The 21,202-nt window shown below is 41.9% G+C and overlaps 1 protein-coding gene across 1 annotated transcript in view; it reads left to right on the top strand.

The window, feature by feature from the left end:
* Positions 1-20,548, top strand: part of GREB1L (GREB1 like retinoic acid receptor coactivator) — a 130,209-nt gene extending 109,661 nt beyond the window's left edge. The window contains exons 22-31 of the mRNA XM_021686242.1: positions 1,585-1,740; positions 2,026-2,165; positions 4,349-4,510; positions 4,681-4,885; positions 12,809-12,974; positions 13,924-14,151; positions 15,086-15,227; positions 16,078-16,278; positions 18,754-18,892; positions 20,245-20,548. Coding sequence (XP_021541917.1) covers positions 1,585-1,740; positions 2,026-2,165; positions 4,349-4,510; positions 4,681-4,885; positions 12,809-12,974; positions 13,924-14,151; positions 15,086-15,227; positions 16,078-16,278; positions 18,754-18,892; positions 20,245-20,408 — 1,703 coding nt within the window. The 3' untranslated portion in view covers positions 20,409-20,548. The remainder of the gene's footprint in view (positions 1-1,584; positions 1,741-2,025; positions 2,166-4,348; positions 4,511-4,680; positions 4,886-12,808; positions 12,975-13,923; positions 14,152-15,085; positions 15,228-16,077; positions 16,279-18,753; positions 18,893-20,244) is intronic.
* The last annotated feature ends 654 nt before the right edge of the window (positions 20,549-21,202 follow it).

Genomic DNA, 21,202 nt, shown 5'->3' with positions numbered 1-21,202 from the left:
TGTATTATCACTTTCGGCCCTATTTCCACTCCTTCATGATTGCAGACACACACACAATCCCATCTTCCCACCTGCCTCTCCTCGTTTGTGTCCCCACCTGAGCTGCACCAGACCCCCAGGCCCACCACAGAGGGGGGACCCAGAGCTCCAAGTTGGCCTCGAAACACTCAGGGCCGCCTGGAGGGGGCTGGGACCAAGAGGGCAAAGGCAGAACCAGACGGAGAAGGAAAGAGGGACCTGTCATCTCACCAACCTTCCCACAAATCACCCGGGCTCCACAAGACAACGACACCTTTAATTTTCTCCTCAGATCCAGCTACACTGCTCTTGGGCATTAATCTGTGTGATGAGCTGTGAGAGAATCTACCACAGCTGGTGTGACCGGCAAACCGGGCCTTTGTAGTGAGAAGTGCCGTTAGCTTGGCTTTATTCCTTCTACCTCATTTTAGTGCAGGTGAATGCGATGGTGCTCTGGAGAGGCACGATGGTATTTAAAAACAAAACAAAACTATTATAAGCTTTGGGTTTTATTTATTTTTTAAAGATTTGTTTATTTATTTACTTGACAGAGAGAGTGACAGCAAGAGAGGGAACACAAGCAGGGGGAGTGGGAGAGGGAGAAGCAGACTCCCCGCTGAGCAGGGAGCCCGATGTGGGACTGGATCCCAGGACCCCGGGATCGTGACCCGAGCTGAAGGCAGGCGCTTAACGACTGAGCCACCCAGGCGCCCCAAACATAAACGATATTGTGTTAAAAAAATAACTGTACTTGCAGTCTTTAGGTTTTTATTTTTTAAGCTTTTCTCTTTCTCCCTTTGAAAGTTATCTTAAGCTTTTGGATCTTATGAATTTTATCAATAGTAACAATAAATATCCTCTGTTGGTTACACCCCTTCGCCTTCCATGTCTGAGCACTTCCAGCACACCGTCTGGAATTCTTACAATAACGGGGCTCCCTGCGAGCTGAGGGCGGCGGCTGTCGCTGTGCAGTAGTGGGGAGCAGTCTGCGTTCAAGCCCGGGGCTACTAGCTCTCAAACTTGACGGCATATTGGAGCCACCTAAGCAGGTTTAATTGCCGTGACAGGTGTCTGGGGACTAAGGGAGATTGTGGGGGTGGTGGCCTAAGTACAGGGATTTCTTTTACAAGCTCCCAGGTGATTCGCCTATGCAGCAGACACTGGGAATCTTGCTCAGTGCATCCCTAAAATCTCTTAGGCGGTCCAGATCTTAAAACCTCACAACGAAAACTGAGAATTTAGATCAACTAAAATTAAACAAGCTTTTCAGACAATTTGGGGAGCTGGGGTGGGAGACTAGTTGATCTCCTGGAAGTGGTTGTTGGTGGACCAGATCTGTAGAGGTTCATGCTGGGGCCAGTGAGGGCATGAGTCCCTCCCGGCATGGGCCTGGAGGGATCATTCTGGGCCCGTCTGCCCTGGGACATGGGAGATCATTTTTCAGAAATGCCTTTGTCCACCCATCTGGGAGTCATGTTTCCTAAAACCTCTCGTCCCTGACCCTTGGGAGGTAGGCTGGGAGGCTGGTCAGTCTGGCTGCTCTGCGCACTTTCTTTCTTGTCCTAGATCACAGTGAAAGCCGTGAAGTCAGCCAGTCAGAGGGCGAGCCCTGGCCTGACATCGAGAGCTTCCGTAAAATGCCCTTTGACGTCAGTGTGCACGATCCCAAGTACAGCTTGATGAGCCTGGTATATACAGAGAAGCTGGCAGGGGTCAAACAAGGTCAGTGCAAGCAGAGCGAGGCGGACCCCTCTGCAGCTCAAGGGGCACCTAAGCCAAGGCAGGAGGCCTGGGGCAGTTTAACCGTTGAGAGCAGTTTAAAGGAATTCTCCTGCTTTTCCCTTCTCTTACACGTGTATTGATCACCTTTTACTTTTCATACCTGACTCTCCGGGAATAAATTATAGAATCCTTGAAAGAGGCCTTTCAGGGAATGGGGGACTTTCTTCCCAGGAGTAGGGGCTCCACGCACATCATGGAAAGGTTTTTTTGCCCCTTGATATGCAGAAGCAATAAAGGATGCCAAAGCCGAGGAGCCCAGGAAGCGAGGAACCGTGTCCATGATGCTGACCAAGTATGCGGCCTACAACACCTTCCATCACTGCGAGCAATGCCACCAGTACATGGACTTCACTTCTGCCTCCCAGGTGTGGCCCCCTTGTCCTTGCCTGTTGCCCAACATGGATCTTGTGTGTCAGGACTGAAAAAGAAGGCTCCCAGTTTCGGGCCCTAGACAGATGACACCTGATTTACGAGATGGAGCTACACATTTGTGAGCAGAATGTGGGAAGCAATTAATTACTTTGAGCTCATTAGGATTGTGGGCAGTGGGAGGAGAAGGGAAAGAAAGAAACTTGAGTTTTAGCCTCTGAAGTCACTTTATTGAAATGGTTGCATGTGTCGTGTTTAGGTTAGCTGTTATCTGTGATCCTGAAAAAATGAGATAGTATGGTATATTTGGTGAAAGGGCCTTCTTCCCACGTTGGGTTGTTGACAAAAATGGTGCTCTTATCTAACAAGTCCATGGGGTGCCCTTTGAGCTGTGAAGTCTGCTGATCGGCATGGACCAAGTCATATTCTTACTCCAGTGTGGGGTGGTCTTGATCACTAGATATACGGAGGGGTCACCTTTTATTTAGAGAGAAGTGAGAGGTAGAAACACAGAAGGTGAGCCAATACCCCATAGTCTTTGGCTTCTTTTTGGCCAGAGCATCTGTAAACACAAAAGGTGGGGAAGGCAGCAAATGACAGTAGTCCAGAGCCCATGTGGGGCTAAGTTCTATGTTGCTTTCTCCCACTTTACCTTCTTGATTTTTATGACTTGGTTCTGAACGCCTAGAACAACTCTTCCTTCCTGTAGGACATGCTGATGGGACTTCCCCCAAACTTGCTTCCGCTCTGGAGGACCAGGTCTTCACCCTTTTCCCACAAGGTGCTAGAAGGGATATACTGGAAAACTGGATTGGTCATTCTGCTCTTCTAATACAAGTTATCTTTTATGCCCCGTTTGTTTTCTTGGTGTTCTTGAAAACTTTTGGTGGGCTAGTTTGTAATCCACTCACAATGCTTTACAGAATATAGAAGATTCAAGTCTCCGGTCTATAAATCATAAGCTTTTAGAAAACTTATTAAAAATCCTGTTTATATAGTTAGTTTCTATGATTGTAGTATTCACTAAGTAGTATATTCCCACACTTGTGAAGCAAAATGAACTAGAATTTAAGGGAAGAATTATAATACTATTTTCCTATGAAACATAGTATTTAGGTTAAAACTTTTGGGAAATTTACCTGATTTCTACTAGCTGCTGTGGAAAATTGATGCTACCCTTTCATGAAGCCTCATACTGTGTTGTAAAGCACCTAAAGACCTTTATGTAATTATTCACTGAGCTGGGTTACTGAGAGAGCATATGAACTTTATTATTTTTTTAAAGATGTATTTATTTTCAGAGGAGGAAGGGGCAACGGGAGAGGGTGAGACAGAATCCCAAGCAGACTCTGTGCTGAGCGCAGAGCCCCCAGTGGAGCTCGATCCCACAACCCTGAGATCACGACCTGAGCCAAAACCAAGAGTCGGATATTTAACCGACTGAGACACCCAGGCGCCCCGAGCATTTGAACTTTGTAGCAAGAATTAGTTTTTATTTTTTAAGCTCCGTGCCCAACACGGGACTTGAACCCCTGGCCCCCGAAATCGAGAGTCACGTCCTCTACCAACTGAGCCAGCCAGGTGCCCCAACTTTCTGGCAGTTTAAAAAATAAATTAGATTTATATTTGCCTTCAATTAGTCAAATGGTCCTTTCCTGGAAGCCAGAGTTCTAGGCTAAGTGACTGTTCAAACTTCTTCAGCTTCTACTGTAGCTAGGAAAGATGGGGCCACAAACGCATTTTAATGTTGGCCCTAATGTTTTACTTAGCAAAATGATACTCATTTAGCTTGATCCACATAGATGGAAGTGATTTTCCCCCTATAACTGGGCACCTTTGAAAATGTTTAGAGAGCAGGGCATCCCACAGGGATATTTAACCTCTGCATAAGGCCGAGCGGTAGTGGCTCTAAGAACATGAGGAATTCAAAGACAGTGCCAAGCAACAGAAACTTCTCCATCCTCGGAGAGGCTGTGTAGAGGCAAGATGCTTGGCTCTCATGTCAGTGGTAGCGACTAAAAGATGAAGCGTTTGCCTTTCCAACAGGCACAGCCAGATCTGGTGGCCTCTAGAAGTTCAGGTTAGTTTACCTCTCTTAAAAACAACTCTCTTAACGAGTGGTCTAGAAGTTTGCAAACCATGAGCTTACATCCCTTTCCTCTCTTCTTTACAAACACAGATGTCCGACTCCACCCTTCACGCATTCACGTTCTCTTCCTCTATGCTGGGAGAAGAGGTGCAGCTCTATTTCATCATTCCCAAATCCAAAGAGAGTCATTTTGTCTTCAGCAAGCAGGGCAAACACCTGGAGAGTATGCGGCTGCCCCTGGTTTCTGACAAGGTGGGTGACAGTGTCTGGATGCGAACATTGATTTCAGACAGACAGGCCTGACATACTAGATTGGGTTCTCCAAACTTCCTAAATCTAAGGGTTTTAATTTCCCTTTTTGGTCTCTGGTTCTTTTCTTTTTCTTTCTTTTTTTTTTTTTTTTTTCTTCTCCCTTTCAGCAGAATTTGAATGCAGTCAAGAGCCCTATTTTCACTCCTTCCAGTGGTCGCCATGAGCATGGACTCCTAAACCTCTTTCACGCCATGGAAGGCATCAGCCACCTGCATCTTCTGGTGGTCAAAGAATACGAGATGCCGCTGTACCGCAAGTACTGGCCCAACCACATCATGCTGGTGCTCCCTGGGATGTTCAATAACGCAGGCGTGGGTAAGGGGCCCCGGGACGTGGAGAAGGGCTGAAAGGTCAAGTGAGCTCCATTCCCCGGACACGAGACTTTCAGAGGTTCCCCTGCCTCACCAAGAGTTCTGTCCTCCTGACCAAAGGACTTTTGATTCTTCTTTGAGTTTTCCTTTCCCTTTATCTGCAGTTGTGCAGAATTTTTAACTTCCGAGGGATAGTGACTAAAGAAGTCACTGGTAGATGGAGCACCCTGGGAAGGTTTTTGGATTCTTCCCAACCTCAGCTGCTGATGTTCCGGGGCTGGGCCTGCTGCTGCAGGAATGGAACAGTGAGGAGGAGGGGAGGTAGTAGTTCACTGTGGTCAGGAGGGATCTGGAGGTGTCCCCGAGTCATTGCTAATCATTTTAAAGGCATGTGGCAAGTTCTAAGAGGGGTTCTGTACAACAGGAAATTGGAAGCATCATTACTGCCTATGGCAGTCATCTTAAAAGCATCTGGAGGAAGTCCTTCCCGCTTTCCCCCAGAGTTTAAGAGCAATGGGCTGAGTCATCAAAGGGGCACATGGTTATCTGAGCGTGTGACACAGCTGTGGGAAGCAAGAGACCTCCAGTTGGATTCAGAGCTGTGTCTGGTTACTTCCTGCATCGTAGGTCTTAACCTTCCCCATCCGCTCCTATGGGTGTCTGACTCTATGCAGTCTCTGAAGGGCTGAAGATGAACAGCTGCTAATTGACACATCCAGCCCAGAAACAGAGCGAATGCAGATGAGACCTGAGTAGTTTCTCTAAATCTCTAAATCTACATCCTTCTCTCCAGGGTCTCATCTTCCCTCATCTCCAACCCAACACAGCACCCCCCCCCCCCCCAGTCTCTCCCTCTGCTAATCTGTCAATCTCTCTCCCTTCCTAAGTCTCTTCTCTTCTTGTTCTCCCTTCCATTCCTTTTCATGCCCTTAAACCTTAGCTTTAATATGGGATTAAAATATTTTCAAAAACTACTTTTGAATAGGATTTTATTTTCCATGTTTGTAACTTTCTATCAAGTGGATTAAGGGTTTTACATATCTCTGGTTCTGTCCTCTCCAAAACCACATATCACCAAACTAACTCAAATATTTCTCCATGTGAATATGATCCTCAAATCACCTTCTGTGCCTTACCGATGTTTAGGTGAATTTCCTCATCCCAGATCTGACTGAATTTGCTTAGTGCCAGTTTTGCCATTTTTGCAACAATTTGAGGAGAAACTAACATATATGCAAATGAAATACATGCAAATTATTTTTAATTTATTTGGAAAAAAACAGAGCATAAAATTTACCATCTTAGTCATTTTTAAGGGTTCAGTAGCAATCAGTATATTCACGTTGTTTTGCAACTAATCTCTAGAACTCTCTTCATCTTGCAAAACAAACTCCATACCACTGAAAATTAACTCCTTATTTCCCCGCCTCCCTGACAACTACCATTCTACTTTATCTCTGTGAATGACTACTTTAGGTACCTCATTTAAGCTTGATCATACAATATTTGTTCGTGTCTGGCTTATTTCACTCAGCAAAACGTTCTTAAGATTCATCTACATTGTGCATGTGTCAGAATTTCCTTCCTTTTTAAGACTGAGTATACACCATTGTGTTTATACACCACATTTTCTTTATCCATTCATCCACTGATGGGACACTTGTGAATAACACTGCTATGAACATAGACTTACAAGTATCTCTTTAGGAACCCTGATTTCAATTCTTTTGAGTATATACTCAGAAGTGGAATTGCTGAATCATATGGTAATTGTTTTTAATTTTTTGAGGAATTGACCTACTGCTTTCCATAATGGCTATACCAGTTTACATTCCTACCAACAGTGCATAATGTTTCTTCATATCCTCAGCAATAATTATTTTCTGATTTTTGTCTTTTTTTTTTTTTTGTAATAGCCATCCTAATAGATAGGAGATGCTATCTTACTGTGATTTGATTTGCATTTCCCTAATGATTAGTTATGTTGAACATCTTGTCACGTGCTTCTTGGCCATTTGTATACTTACTATGGACAATCTATTCAAGTCCTTTCACTGTTTTTTTTTAGTTTTTTTGTTGTTGATTTGTAGGAATTCTTGATATATTCTGGATGTTAACTGCTACTAATGATTTGTAAATGTTTTCTCCCATTTCATGGGTTGCTTTTCACTGTTAATTATATCCTTTGTACAGAAATTTTATTTTTATCTTTTTTAGATCTTTGAATAATATTCTTTATTGTATACTCATTTTTTAAAACTTTTATTTAAATTCAATTAACATATAATGTATTATTGGTTTCAGAGGTACAGGCCTGTAATTCAGAAGTCTTAAATAATACCTAGTGCTCATTACATCACATGCCCTCCTTAATGCCCATCATCCATTTATCCCAACCCTCCACCCCCCTCCCCTCCAGCAACCCTCAGGTTGTTTCCTATGATTAAGAGTCTCTTATGGTTTGTCTCCCTCTCTGATTTCATCTTATTTTTTCCTCTATTCCCCTATGATCCTGTTTTGTTTCTTAAATTCCACATATCAGTGAGATCATATAATTTTCTCTCTGATCGACTTACTTCGCTTAACATAATACCCTCTAGCTCCATCCACGTCATTGCAAATGGCAAGATTTCACTTTTTTGATGGCTATGTAATATTCCTCTGTGTGTGTGTGTGTGTGTGTGTACACACACACCACATTTTTTTTTTTTTTTTAAAGATTTTATCTATTTATTCATGAGAGACAGAGAGAGAGAGAGGCAGAGGGAGAAGCAGGCTCCCAAGGAGCAGGGAACCCAATGTGGGACTCGATCCCAGGACCCTGGGAGCATGACCCGAGCCCAAGGCAGACGCTTAACCATCTGAGCCACCCAGGCGCCCCACCACATCTTCTTTATCTATTCATCTGTCAATGGACATCTGGGCTCTTTCCATAGTTTGGCTATTGTGAACATTGCTGCTATAAACATTGGGGTGCAGGTGCCCCTTCAGATCACTACATTTGTATCTTTGGGGTAAATACCCAGTAGTGCAATTGCTGGGTCATACGGTAGCTCTATTTTCAACTTTTTGAGGAACCTCCACATTGTTTTCCAGAGTGGCTGCATGAGCTTGCATTCCCACCAACGGTGGGAGGAAGTTTCCCCCTTCTCTGCATCCTCACCATCATTTGTCATTTCCTGACTTGCTAATTTTTGCCATTCTGACTGGTGTGAGGTGGTATTGCATTGTGGTTTTGATTTGTATTTCCCTGATGCCGAGTGACATGGAGCATTTTTTCATGTGTCTGTTAGCCATTTGGATGTCTTCTTTTGAGAAACATGCGTTCATGTCTTCTGCCCATTTCGTGATTGAATTCTTTGGGTGTTGAGTTTGATAAGTTCTTTATAGACTTTGGATACTAGCCCTTTATCTGATGAGCGTTTGCAAATATCTTCTCCCATTCTGTCGGCTGTTTGTCGACTGTTTCCTTTGCTGTGCAAAAGCTTATCTTGATGAAGTCCCAATAGTTCACTTTTGCCCTTGCTTCCCTTGCCTTGGGAGACGTGTCTAGCAAGAAGTTCGAGGTCGAAGAGGTTGCTGCCTGTGTTCTCCTCAAGGATTTTGATGGATTCCTGTCTCACATTTAGGTCTTTCATCCATTTGGAGTCTATTTTTGTGTGTGGTGTAAGGAAATGGTCCAGTTTCATTCTTCTGCATGTGGCTGTCCAATTTTCCCAACACCATTTGTTGAAGAGACTTTTTTCCATGAGATATTCTTTCCTGCCTTGCCAAAGATTAGTTGACCATAGAGTTGAGGGTCCATTTCTGGGCTATTCTGTTCTATTGATCTATGTGCCAGTACCATACTGTCTTGATGATTACAGCTTTGTAATAGAGCTTGAAGTCCAGGACTGTGATGCCACCAACTTTGGTTTTCTATTTCAACACTCCTTTGGCTATTTGGGGTCTTTTCTGGTTCCACACAAATTTTAGGATTACTTGTTCCAGCTCTGTGAAAAAAGTTGATGGTATTTTGATGGGATTGCATTGAATGTGTAGATTGCTCTAGGTAGCAGACATTTTAATAATGTTTGCTCTTTAGGGGCACCTGGGTGGCTCAGTCGTTAAGCGTCTGCCTCCAGCTCAGGTCATGATCCCAGGGTCCTGGGATCGAGCCCCACATCGGGGTTCCTGCTCAGCAGAAAGCCTGTTTCTCCCTCTCCCACTCCTCCTGCTTGTGTTCCCTCTCTCGCTGTGTCTCTGTCAAATAAGTAAATAAAATCTTAAAAAACAAAACAAAAAAAACCACGTTTGCTCTTCCAATCCATGAGCATGGAACATTTTTCCATTTCTTTGTGTCTTCCTCAGTTTCTTTCATGAGTGTTCTGTAGTTTTCTGAGTACAGATCCTTTGTCTCTTTGGTTAGGTTTATTCCAGTTATCTTATGGTTTTGGGTGCAATTGTAAATGGGATCAACTCCTTAATTTCTCTTTCTTCTGTTTCCTTGTTAGTGTATAGGTATGCAACTGATTTCTGTGCATTGATTTTATATCCTGCCACTTTGCTGAATTCCTGTGAGTTCTAGCAATTTTGGGATGGAGTATTTTGGGTTTTCCACATACAGTGTGAGTTTGACTTCTTCAACTGGAGTATCTTTTATTTCTTTTTATTGTCTGATTGCTGGACTGCTAGTACTATGTTGAATAGCAGTGGTGATAGTGGACATCCCTGCTATGTTCCTGACCCTAGGGGGGAAGCTCTGTTTTTTCCCATTGAGAATATTTGCTGTGAGCTTTTCATATATGGCTTTAATGATATTGAGGTATGTACCCTCTATCTCTACACTGTGAAGAGTAAGAAAGGATGCTGTACTTTGTCAAATGCTTTTTCTGCATCTATTGAGAGGATCAAATGGTTCTTGTCCTTTCTTTTCTTTATGTAGTGTGTCACATTGATTTGCAGATGTTGAACCACCCTTGCAGCCCACGAGTAAATTCCACTTGGTCATGGTGAATAATCCTTTTAATGTACTGTTGGATCCTATTGGCTAGTATTTTGGTGAGAATTTTTGCATGCATGTTCATCAGGGATATTGGTCTGTAATTCTCCTTTTTGGTGGGGTCTTTGTCTGGTTTTGGGATCAAGGTAATGTTCACCTCATAAAATGAGTTTGGAAGTTTTCTTTCCATTTTTTGAAACAGCTTCAGAAGAATAGGTATTATTCTTTAAATGTTTGGTAGAATTCCCCTGGGAAGCCATCTGGTCCTGGGCTCTTGTTTGTTGGGAGATTTTTGATTACTGCTTCAATTTCCTTGCTTGTTATGGGTGCACAGAAATTTTAAATTTTGATGCAGTCCAGTTTATCAATCTTTTTCTTCTGTTAGCTGTGCTTTTGGTGTCATATCCAACAAATCATTGCTGCATACAACAGCAAGCTTTTCACCTGTTCTTTCCTAAGAGTTTTATAGTTTTAGCTCTTGTATTTAGATCTTTGATCCATTTTAGTTTTACATAGTGTAAGGTAAAGGTCCAACTTCGTTCTTTTGCATGTGAATATTGGTTTTTCTAATACCATCTGTTGAAGAAACTGTCTTTTTCCCATTGAATGGTCTTGGCACCTTTGTCAAAAATCATTTGACCATACAGGCCCTTAGGGCTGGGCCAAAAGCACAAGAGCATACTGCTGGGCTCTGTTTTCTTTATGCTATTGGCCTATTTGTCTGTCTTCATGCCACTATCACATTGTTTTGATTACTGTCGTTTTATAGTAAGTTTTGAAATCCGTCAACTGTGAGACCTCCAATTTTGTTCTTCTTTTTCAATGCTGTTTTGGCTATTGAGGGTGCCTTAAGATTCCACGTGAATTTAAGGATGGATTTTTTTTTTTCCTGCACACACACAAATCATTAAGATTTTGATCAGGATTGCATTAAATCTGTAGATACTTTGGGTAACATTTACATCTCAACATGGATGTGTTTGGAACATCCATGTTCCAATCCATGAACATGGATGTCATTCCATTTACCTGTGTCATCTCTCTTTCAGCAGTGTTTTGTACTTTTTCATGTACAGGTCTTTCACATGCTTGGTTAAACATTTATTCCTAAGTATTTTATTCTTTCTGATGCCATGTAAATGGAATTGTTTTCTTAATTTCCCTTTTAGATTATTGTTAGTGTATAGAGACACAACTGATTTTTGTTTTGTATCTGCAACTTTGCTGAATTCACTTTTATTATTTCTAACAGTTTTTATGTGTGTGTGGAATCTTTATGGTTTTCTACATATAAGATGATGTTGCCTACAAACAGGTAATTTTACTTCTTCCTTTCCAACCTGAATGCCTTCTATTTCTTTTTCTTGCCTAATCACTCTGGCTAGGATTTCCAGTACTGTGTTAAATAGAAGTGGTAATGGTACAATGGAACAATCCTTGTCTTGTTCTTATCCTAGAGGAAAAGCTTTCAGTCTTTTATTATTACAATTTTAGTTGTGGGCTTTTCATATATGGTGCTTACTACACTGAATATACAAAGTATTATACACATGCTCTTGGAAGGTAGATTTTTCTAAATCTCCAGTAGTACCCTTGATCTATTCAAACTGTTTTTCTGGTTCCTCCATAGATTAAATAGGTTTTTTTAGCCTCTTCATTTCATTACCTACATTTTGTTTCATTCAGGTATCCCACTCATAAAATTTGGCTGTGATGATCTTTTTTATTTAATTCTAATTCCAGTGTAATTAACATGGTGTTGTATTTGTTTTAGGTGTACAATATAGTGATTCAACAATTCCATATATTACTCAGTGCTCATCAAGTGTACTTAGTCCACTTCACCTATTTCACCCAATCTCCACCCCTCTTCCCTGTAACCATCTGTTCTCTATAGTTAAGTCTGTTTTTTTGGTTTGTCTTTTTTCTTCATTCGTTTTGTTTCTTAAATTCCACCTATGAGTAAAATCATATGGTATTTGTCTTTCTCTGACTGACTTGAGTTAGCACTATTTATAATAGCCAAATTATGGAAGCAACCTAAGTGTTCATGGATAGATGAAAAAGGATAAAGATGTGGCATATATACACAATGGAATATTATTCAGTCATAAAAAGAATGAAATCTTGCCATTTGCAACATGGATGGATCTGATGATCATCATCTTAATAATCTCTAATACTGAGTACTTACTGCATGTTACTGTCCTGAGCACCATACAATCCTGTGAAGTGGACATTATCATTGTCTTCTCATAGGTGGAGAAGCCAAGGCATAGAGGAGAGTTAACTTCACTGTCACACATCTATAAAGTGGTGGAATCAGGATTTAAATGTTGCCAGCTTGGCTCCAGTCTTTTACTATACCATACTGCCTCTTCCAAAAAAGCCCATCTAGGGAAACAATGCCAGTTTCCAGAATCTTCTTCAAAGTAGACATTACCGTCAATCTCCTAAAGGAGGGGATATATTAGAAGCAGCATACCCACTTACTGCAACCCTAGCTACTCCTTAGAGTAGGACGTGCAAGTGGCTGCTTCTAAGACTGAGAGCACGTCTTATGGCTATAAAAGGAACTAACCAGTAATAAGCGTTTCCTCTATGTGGTATCCTTTGTCCCATCGGGGAAACTGGATTCTTATAGAACCCCTCAAGGTGTAGCTCATGAATCATCTGCATCATCAAAGACTGCTCTGGTTTCTGGCCCTTCATCAGACCTAAAGTGAATCTCTGCTGATGGGCTCCAGGAATCAGCATTTTAAACAGACTCCTTCAGTGATGCTTTTTACTTGTTTGAGAACCACTGCTCTGAACAATCGGTTGACCCTCCCACCCTGCATGGTCACTACGTGAACAGGCATGCCTGTGGAAAGAATGTGAGCTGTCTGGGGGGTTTGGGTCAAGCCTGAGTGAAGGCTGTACAGCTGTGGTTATGTTGCCTTCCAGGTGCTGCCAGGTTTCTCATTAAGGAGCTGTCCTATCACAATCTGGAACTGGAGAGGAACCGCCTGGAAGAACTGGGAGTTAAACGCCAGTGTGTCTGGCCTTTCATTGTTGTGATGGATGACTCGTGTGTTCTGTGGAACATTCACAGTGTTCAGGATCAGAGCAGGTAGTAGTACTTGCCAAGCAGTTCTAGGGGAGTATGACCTAATGCTATGAAGATCCTTTCCTTGGCTATAGTTATGCACGGAAGTAAATGAGAGAGGTACAGCTTTCCAGAGCAAAACAATGATCCAGGAGACTACCTTCACTAGCACTCTCTTTTAAATTTAGATATTCGGTATGCCATTACATTCCTGGACTATTTCTGCATCATGGCTTTGGTTTGCTATAAAGTCTGTGGAAAGGTGTTATGATTTAGACAATCCTCTGGCTCCTGAATCAGACCTGCTTTTTAACCCCAGCTCTGCTTCCTAACTACCTGGATGAAAAGAGAAGTCATTTCATCTCTTTATCTCAAGTCCATCACTTGTAAAATTAGGGTTGAGCCGAAATCAGTGGTTCTCCTTCCTAGGACAGTGGTGAAGGGGGTCCATGAGGACCAGGGAATGCTAAACCTGGAGAAATCCTATGCAATAAATGGTCCCAAAATATCGGTAGCACCCCACTGAAACACTTCCCGGTGACCTCTAAGCCCTTCCAGCTCACACATTTTGTCTGTTTCCACTTGTGGATATGAAGCCAGTTACGTTTTCAAATATTTCTTTGTTATACTCTAATTACCACACTGGGAGGTATACCTATGTGCTTCTAACCTCTGGCTCCCTCTCGTTGGTAACTCCCTGTTCATTATTCATTTTGAGATGGGCTGGATTTCTTTCTCTGCCTTAATGTGGTAAGGCCCACCCCCAAAAGGCAGCTTCCTTAAGGTAGCAGTGAAAGGCAGCATGAAAACTAGGCTTGACATTCTTTTCTATTCCAGGCTAATATAAAGTAAACCAGCTAATTATATCCTTTACAGATATTAATACTGTATAGTAGTATTAGCCCTTCATAAATGACCCTCTCCTCAGTAATATTTATTGATCTCTTATTTAAACCAACTTTACATTTCATAGCCAGCCCGTGGAAGCAGGAGTTTCCAGTAAGAATGTGTCCTTGAAGAGTGTCTTGCAGCATATTGAAGCAACACCAAAAATCATCCACTACGCAATCCTGGGCATACAGAAATGGAGCAGCAAGCTGACTTCTCAGAGCCTGAAAGCCCCATTTTCTAGATGCCATGTGCATGACTTCATTCTCCTTAACATAGACTTGACTCAGAATGTGCAGTATGACTTCAACAGGTAAGTCAGGCCTCCTGGAGGCAAGTAATCCTGGCATCTACTGATTGCTTCTGTCCAACTCTGACCCCTACAATGTGTCTGTTCCTTTGAGTTGGTCTTTGAAAAACTGATAATCTCTTTTTTATGGACAAGGAGGGAAAGGGGGTATCACAAGCCCCAAAGTGTCCCTTCATAGAATCCCTCAAACTGACCCAGACCCTTAAAACATAGGAATTACAACATGAAATGCTTAGAAAACCTATTTTCGTTATCCCATTATTCAACAAGAACTAAGGGACAAAAACTATTATGTCAACACAAATCAGTGTGTGGACCCATAACCCATTGAAGCTGAACTCTTTCATCCTCAGAACTCAGAAGTTAATCCCTTTCCCTAAATGTTAGTAAAATCCAGAGATCTGGGTTCTTCAGGGAAGAGCCAGCAGGTGAGAATAAGCAGGCTAGCCCTGACCTTGCCTCCTGAATAAATAACATCCCCATCCTGGAAAATCCGAAATGGCCAAGTGAGGAATGTCAGGGACCATAAAGTCCCTCCTATGTCAGTCCCCATCCCTGTAGCTATAAGAATATGCTGGAGCTGTTTCATGTCTGTGTTTTAAATTTGGCAGATGTTTCATCCTGTTTGCAGCCAGGATTTTAAAACTGGGAGCACCTCTGCATTCGTGTCCCACAAGAGTATATATCATGTGCAGTCCTATTTCAGTTCAGGAATGCCCAAGGCCCCTTGCGGTGTCTGGGGCCAAAGCCATCTCACTTTCTCCTCCTTTTAATGACTGCAGTGCGCAATTCAGGGGGTTCACAGGCCAATGGTAAGAGGGCCAACTCCAGGAGAAGGCAAGGCTGATTCTGAGTCTGTCTTCTACAGCTGTGATGCATTTGTGTGTGATGAACATGGACAGGCAGTCAGAGACCTATCCTTGTGATTATGATTTAGGTATTTCTGTGAAGATGTTGACTTTAATCTGAGAACAAACAGTAGTGGCCTGCTCATTTGCCGCTTTAACAACTTCAGTCTCATGAAGAAACACGTTCAGGTTGGAGGGCAAAGGGACTTTATCATTAAACCAAAGATCATGGTAAGTTTGCAAGCTTGATTCTACTGTTGAAAGTTAAGACAACAATTTCTTACTAATACTTGTTATTTGTTATTAGTCATTGGCATTAAGCCCTTGGCACTTGACTGGAAAGTGAGAGAACAGAAGGCAGTCAGTTCTTAATGCCAAGTTTGCAGTCTCATTCCCCTTAGGATTCATCCAGAGCAAAACAGAAGATGTGAAAAGTCACCAGATCTACCTTTCTTTAGACTTAATGCTTAACAACTCCACCAAATCTTGTTTCAAACTTAACATTCTGTCTTCATAAACTGGCAAAATTAACATTTTTACATTCTTTAATACATAAAAGAAATGTAAATTAAGATGCTTATCTGTTCCTTTGCCAGATTTTTTTTTTTTAAAGAAAGAATTACCAATCAACACCTGTTGAGAGTGAAATCTATGGACCTACCCATTTCTTTTAAGAGAGTTACTGGTATCTAATCATTTATAACATATAAATTCCCCCATGGAGCTTAGAAACCTCTTTGCTTTTATTTTTTGGATCTGGTGGGATGGGATTTAACCTGTCCACATCCAGCAGCACTGTGAAAGGCTTCCTGTGGGCCCTCACAGTGTTGCTAAATGCAGTAACTTTCTGAGAAGCCTATGTTTCCCCTGCCCTTGCCGTGTGTTAAGTTAGATCCAACCTATTCCCGAGGGGAAAGAACTTCTTCAGAACCCAAGAATGACAGACTTACATATGAGCCTAGTATCTGTCACTCTGCTACTGCTCTTATTTGGGGACCGTTAGTATGCAATGCAGTTTTTCCTTGCCCGTTTCATCCAGTGACAGACATATTTCCCATGATAATCTCGGCTCTGATTTCAGGTGTCAGAGAGCTTAGCACCCATCTTGCCCCTTCAGTATGTCTGTGCTCCCGACAGTGAACACACACTACTGGCAGCCCCCGCGCAGTTTCTCCTGGAGAAGTTCCTTCAGCACGCTTCCTACAAACTCTTCCCCAAAGCCATCCATAACTTCAGGAGTCCCGTGTTGGCCATTGACTGCTACCTTAACATTGGACCAGAGGTAAAGGGAAGAGGGCTAGTACTGTGCTTTTACCCACTTCCATCCATTTCTTTCCCATTTTAGCTCCCATTTGAAAGCTTAAATGGAGACAAAAAAGGAGCCTGTGACATACTGCAAAGGCTCACACGAGATGTGATGGCAACTGTCCCTCCCCATATCTACTTCAGCTCTCCACAGTGAGCCAGTGAATACGCAAAGCTTAGCTCAGAGGTCAGTTCCACTGAGAAGCCTACCCATGACCTTGGACAGAAGCAGTTGCTTGCTGTCCTACAATATATCGGACCATCTTATAATCACGTGATGATGTTTCTCCACAAGACACGGTTCTTCGGAGGCACACAGTGTCTTAGCCACTGTTTAGGCAGAAGAGGAGCTCAGTGATTGCTGAACAACTTAGGGGATCACAGGAGACCTTTAGAGCTGTCACATCACCACTTTCTATTCCTGGATTTCTTCCTTTTCCATTGTTTCCTTATTTTTCATTCTTTCTCTTGTCTGTCTCAAATTCTCCATCAGTTTTAGCTTTTTAAAAAATTTGTCACTTTGCACCTTTAGACCACTGATGGCCTTCAGACCTTTAAGGGCTTCTGCCACTAAGCTTTCCCCTATGATTATTAGTATTGTTTTAAAAATATTTTATTCTATTCATTAACATAATATCCTCTTTGTAAAGAGCTTTTTAAAAAATTAAAAGGTATATTGGGGCGCCTGGGTGGCTCAGTTGGTTAAGCGACTGCCTTCGGCTCAGGTCATGATCCTGGAGTCCCGGGATCGAGTCCCACATCGGGCTCCCTGCTCAGCAGGGAGTCTGCTTCTCCCTCTGACCCTCCTCCCTCTCATGCTGTCTGTCTCTCATTCTCTCTCTCACAAATAAGTAAAAAATAAAATCTTTTAAAAGGTATAAAGGAAAAAAAAATCACCTGCAATGGGAACAGTTAACATTTTGGTGTACTAGATTTCCTCTTTGGCTTTTTTTCTCTGTGTGTATTGACATACACAATCTCTTCAGACTGAAATACAACTGTTCAAGATTTTTTATTTATTCATTTGAAAGAGAGGGAACACAAGCAGGGGGAGAGCAGGGAGCCCGATGCGGGACTCGATCCCAGGACCCCGGGATCATGACCTGAGCCGAAGGTAGATGCTTAACCAAATGAGCCACCCAGGCGCTCCCTGGGAATGGATTTTTAATTCAAATAGCATAAACACATTACATTCTCATTCTTAAGAAATCTCAGTAATCTACACTATGGTTGGACCATGAACTGTAGAATTGTAGAGGTAGAAGGAATCTTAAAAACCATCAGGTATAATAGTGCTTTTTATGATATCTCCAAACTCCTCCACCCCAGGGTCCAGGGCTCTAGATGTTAGTAGGAGTAGCAGTAAGACTGTGTTGTCTAACAGCAGCTAACACTCACTGAATACCTACTAAGCAGTTTACAGTATTTATTCCACAAAACAGTCCTGTGAAACAGGTACTACTGTTACTTCTCCAGACAAGGAAACTGAGGTATGGTAAAATGAAGGAAGCTGCTCAAGGTCACCTACTAGCTACTAAGCAGAGGAACCAGTTATTTGGATCCAAGTGGTCAGGTCCATGCAGTAAGCCATTTCACTGTTCTCAAGGTCTCCCCAACTATCTTACTTCCCTGTAATTTCTGTATAGTTATATTCTGTACATGCAAGCCATATAGAACTAAATCTTAAAAATCACGCACTGTGGGGCACCTGGGTGGCTGGGTTGGTTAGGCATCTGCCTTGGGCTCAGGTCATGGTCCCAGGGTCCTGGGTTCAAGCCCCACATTGGGCTCCCTGCTCAGCAGGGAGTCTGCTTCTCCTTCTCCCTCTGCCTGCTGCTCTCCCTGCTTGTGTTCTCTCTCTCAAATAAATAAATAAATTTTTTTTTTAAAATCATGCACTGCTGGGGGTCGCCTGAGTGGTTCAGTCGGTTAGGCATCAAGACTCTCAAGCTCAGGTCTTGATCTCAGGGTCATGAGTTCAAGCCCCACACTGGGCTCCACACCCAGTAAAATCCTGTACTGCTTGAAGCTTCTGTCTGATTGAAAATGTAAGTGTATCTAAATGAAAAGCTGATTACTTTATTAATGAGAATAAAAAATTTCTACTCAGAACATTTAAACTTTTCTAAGTATGCCTTTTTGTGGAAGGCAGTTTTTCATTTTATAAAGACGTTTAGGTGGAGAGGCCTGTTTTGTTTCTTACTACTAATTCTCTCAACAGTCCTTCATTAACAGAAACACGAAGATTTAAATAGGTTAAAACTTGGCACACTAAATAAAATAGGTGCAGAGTTTAAATAACCAGCCTATTTAAGTTTCAGTAAAAAAAGTTTACCTCCTTTACCTTACCCTGAAACAGCTAAAGAGGAAGGTACTGGCTCACTCAGCTAAAGTACCGATGGTTTTACTTGCTTTTTGAAATGCCCATGCTATGTCTGCTTGATGATTCCAGGTGGCCATATGCTACGTCAGCTCCAGACCCCACTCCAGCAATGTCAGCTGTGAAGGGGTGTTTTTCAGTGGACTTCTCTTGTACCTCTGTGACTCTTTTGTAGGTGCTGATCTTCTGAAGAAATTTAAGTTTCTAAAAGGTAAGTCAAACTTAGTGTCTTTTGCTTGTGAATGCCATTGTTCCCCCGGACAAAACAGGGAGGTGAAACATATAAAAAAGCACTTTAACAATCGTTTTTGCCAGTAAGTTGAACACTTGGCTTTTAAACCAGGGCCACGATTTTCTTAACTGGGGCGGGGGTAGAATCAGGTTGTTGTTCTACCAGGACAAACTGCACATACACGGCCAGAAATGCGATCACATTGTTTGTTTTTGCCACTATTAATTTTAGAAAGGAATGATGCAATGTAAACAGAAATAATCTAATTTTAGTAAAAATCAGGTTAATGACTTGTGATTCTGGTATAGAAACTAAAGTTGCTTCAACAGGTATGCACTATACAAAAGAGATCTGCCTAAGAACAAACTACAGATTAAGCCTCACAAATAATCATGACAAGATGACCTCTGAGGTCAGTGAAGAAAGTAAGATTCAGAATATTGTGCACAGGCCACTGTGGAAAACAATGTAGAGTTTCCTCAAAAACTAAAGAGTACTGGCTATTTACCCAAAGAAAACGAAAACATTAATTCAAAAAGATACATGCACCCCAATGTTTGTTGCAGCATTATTTACAATAGGCAATATATGTAAGCAACCCAAGTGTCCCACCATAGATGAATGAATAAGGAAGATGTATTTATATACAATGGACTAATCACTTCTCGGCCTTTTGACTAAGATCAATTGTATATACAATGGACTAACTCCACCATAAAAAAGAGATCTTGCCATTTGCAGCAGCATGAATGGGCCTAGAGGGTATATAATGCTAAGTGATATAAGTCCGAGAAAGACAAATACTGTATGATTTTACTCATTTGTAGAATTTAAGAAGAGATGATATTGTGTATTTATATATGCATAAAATGCACCTGGAGCAGTGAGGCGGGGGTTGCCTCCCAGGGGACATTTGGCAATATCGGGAGATATCTTAGGTTGCCACACTGGAAAGTGCTGCTGGCATCTAGTGAGTAGAAGCCAAGGAGGCTACTAAACCATCCTGCAGGAACAGAACAGCCCCCCGTAACAGAACGATCCAGTGTTGCTAAGGTGGAGAAATCCTGCACTAGAAACACAGAACACTGGTTTTACCATTGGTTACCACAGGGGAAGGGGAGATTTTTCACTTTACACTCTTAAACTTTTGAATTTGTAAGACTGCTTACTCAAATAAAAATTAAAATTATAACAAATAATTGTGATAGGTCACTTACCTTTATGTTGGTTCTCAGATGTGTCAGCTTAGAGGATATAATCAGAAAAAAATGGCGTGTTCTTTATAATTTCAATCCCTGAGCCTAAGACACATTTCTGCCTTTCTTCTGAAGGTGCTACCCTGTGTGTCATCTGCCAAGACAGAAGCTCCTTACGCCAAACAATTGTCCGCTTAGAGCTAGAGGATGAGTGGCAGTTCCGCCTCCGGGACGAGTTTCAAACTGCAAACAGCAGCGATGACAAGCCCCTCTACTTTCTTACTGGCCGCCATGTATGAGCTTTTGAAGAGACCAAAAATAGCAAAGGGATGCCTAGGTGGGGTGGGGCAGAAACAATTATTTGGGATTTTTTTTTTTCCTTTAAAGTACAATCACTGTGGAGCAAAGTGCAACATATTTGTTCTCCAAAGAAATCCACCCCTCCAACCCCAATCTGACCCAGATCTTTGGGGGATCAGTCTCTTTCAGTTCCACAGTCAGGACCTTAAGTTCAGGTTAACTCCACCCTAGGCAGTTATGCAATTACTTAAGACATGGTCTGCCATGGGAGCCTGAGGAGGATACACTTTGGAGAATGAACATGGAGTTTGCATTGTTTTTTCTACTACACTATGTTAGGGGGAAAACGGACTCTTGGCATTAGCTAGCCTGAATGTGTTACATGAGACTCACACCGTTGGTGTGGAATTAATTGAAGATTAACGTTTGAGGCCTGAACCCTCAGTTTCTCTTCAGATCTGTACTTTGGTACAGTATTACTCAGGGGTCTGAAATGATAGAATGTAGAAGATATTTGTATTTTAAAAAAAAAAAAAGTAGCTTTGTCTTTCTCTGTGCAGTGTTAGTTTAAGATTTATAATCTTATATGTATTGAAACTTTTGGCAAAATTTCCACAGGAGTTAAAAGTTTACTATTTAAAACTGAACAAACAAATCAGTAAATGCAGAGCAGGCACTGTATGCATTTATGCAGCTTCTCCTTGCTGAAATTCCTTTTTTTTTCATTCTTTAAAAATGTTTCCAGTCTCTAAGCACACTATGTCCATGAAAATATGGAACAGTTTTTTTAATC

This window comes from Neomonachus schauinslandi, chromosome 14 (genome assembly GCF_002201575.2).
Source record: "Neomonachus schauinslandi chromosome 14, ASM220157v2, whole genome shotgun sequence".
NCBI classification, from domain to species: domain Eukaryota; kingdom Metazoa; phylum Chordata; class Mammalia; order Carnivora; family Phocidae; genus Neomonachus; species Neomonachus schauinslandi.
Note: the sequence above shows the minus strand (reverse complement) of the source record. Positions and strands in the feature narration are given on the sequence as shown.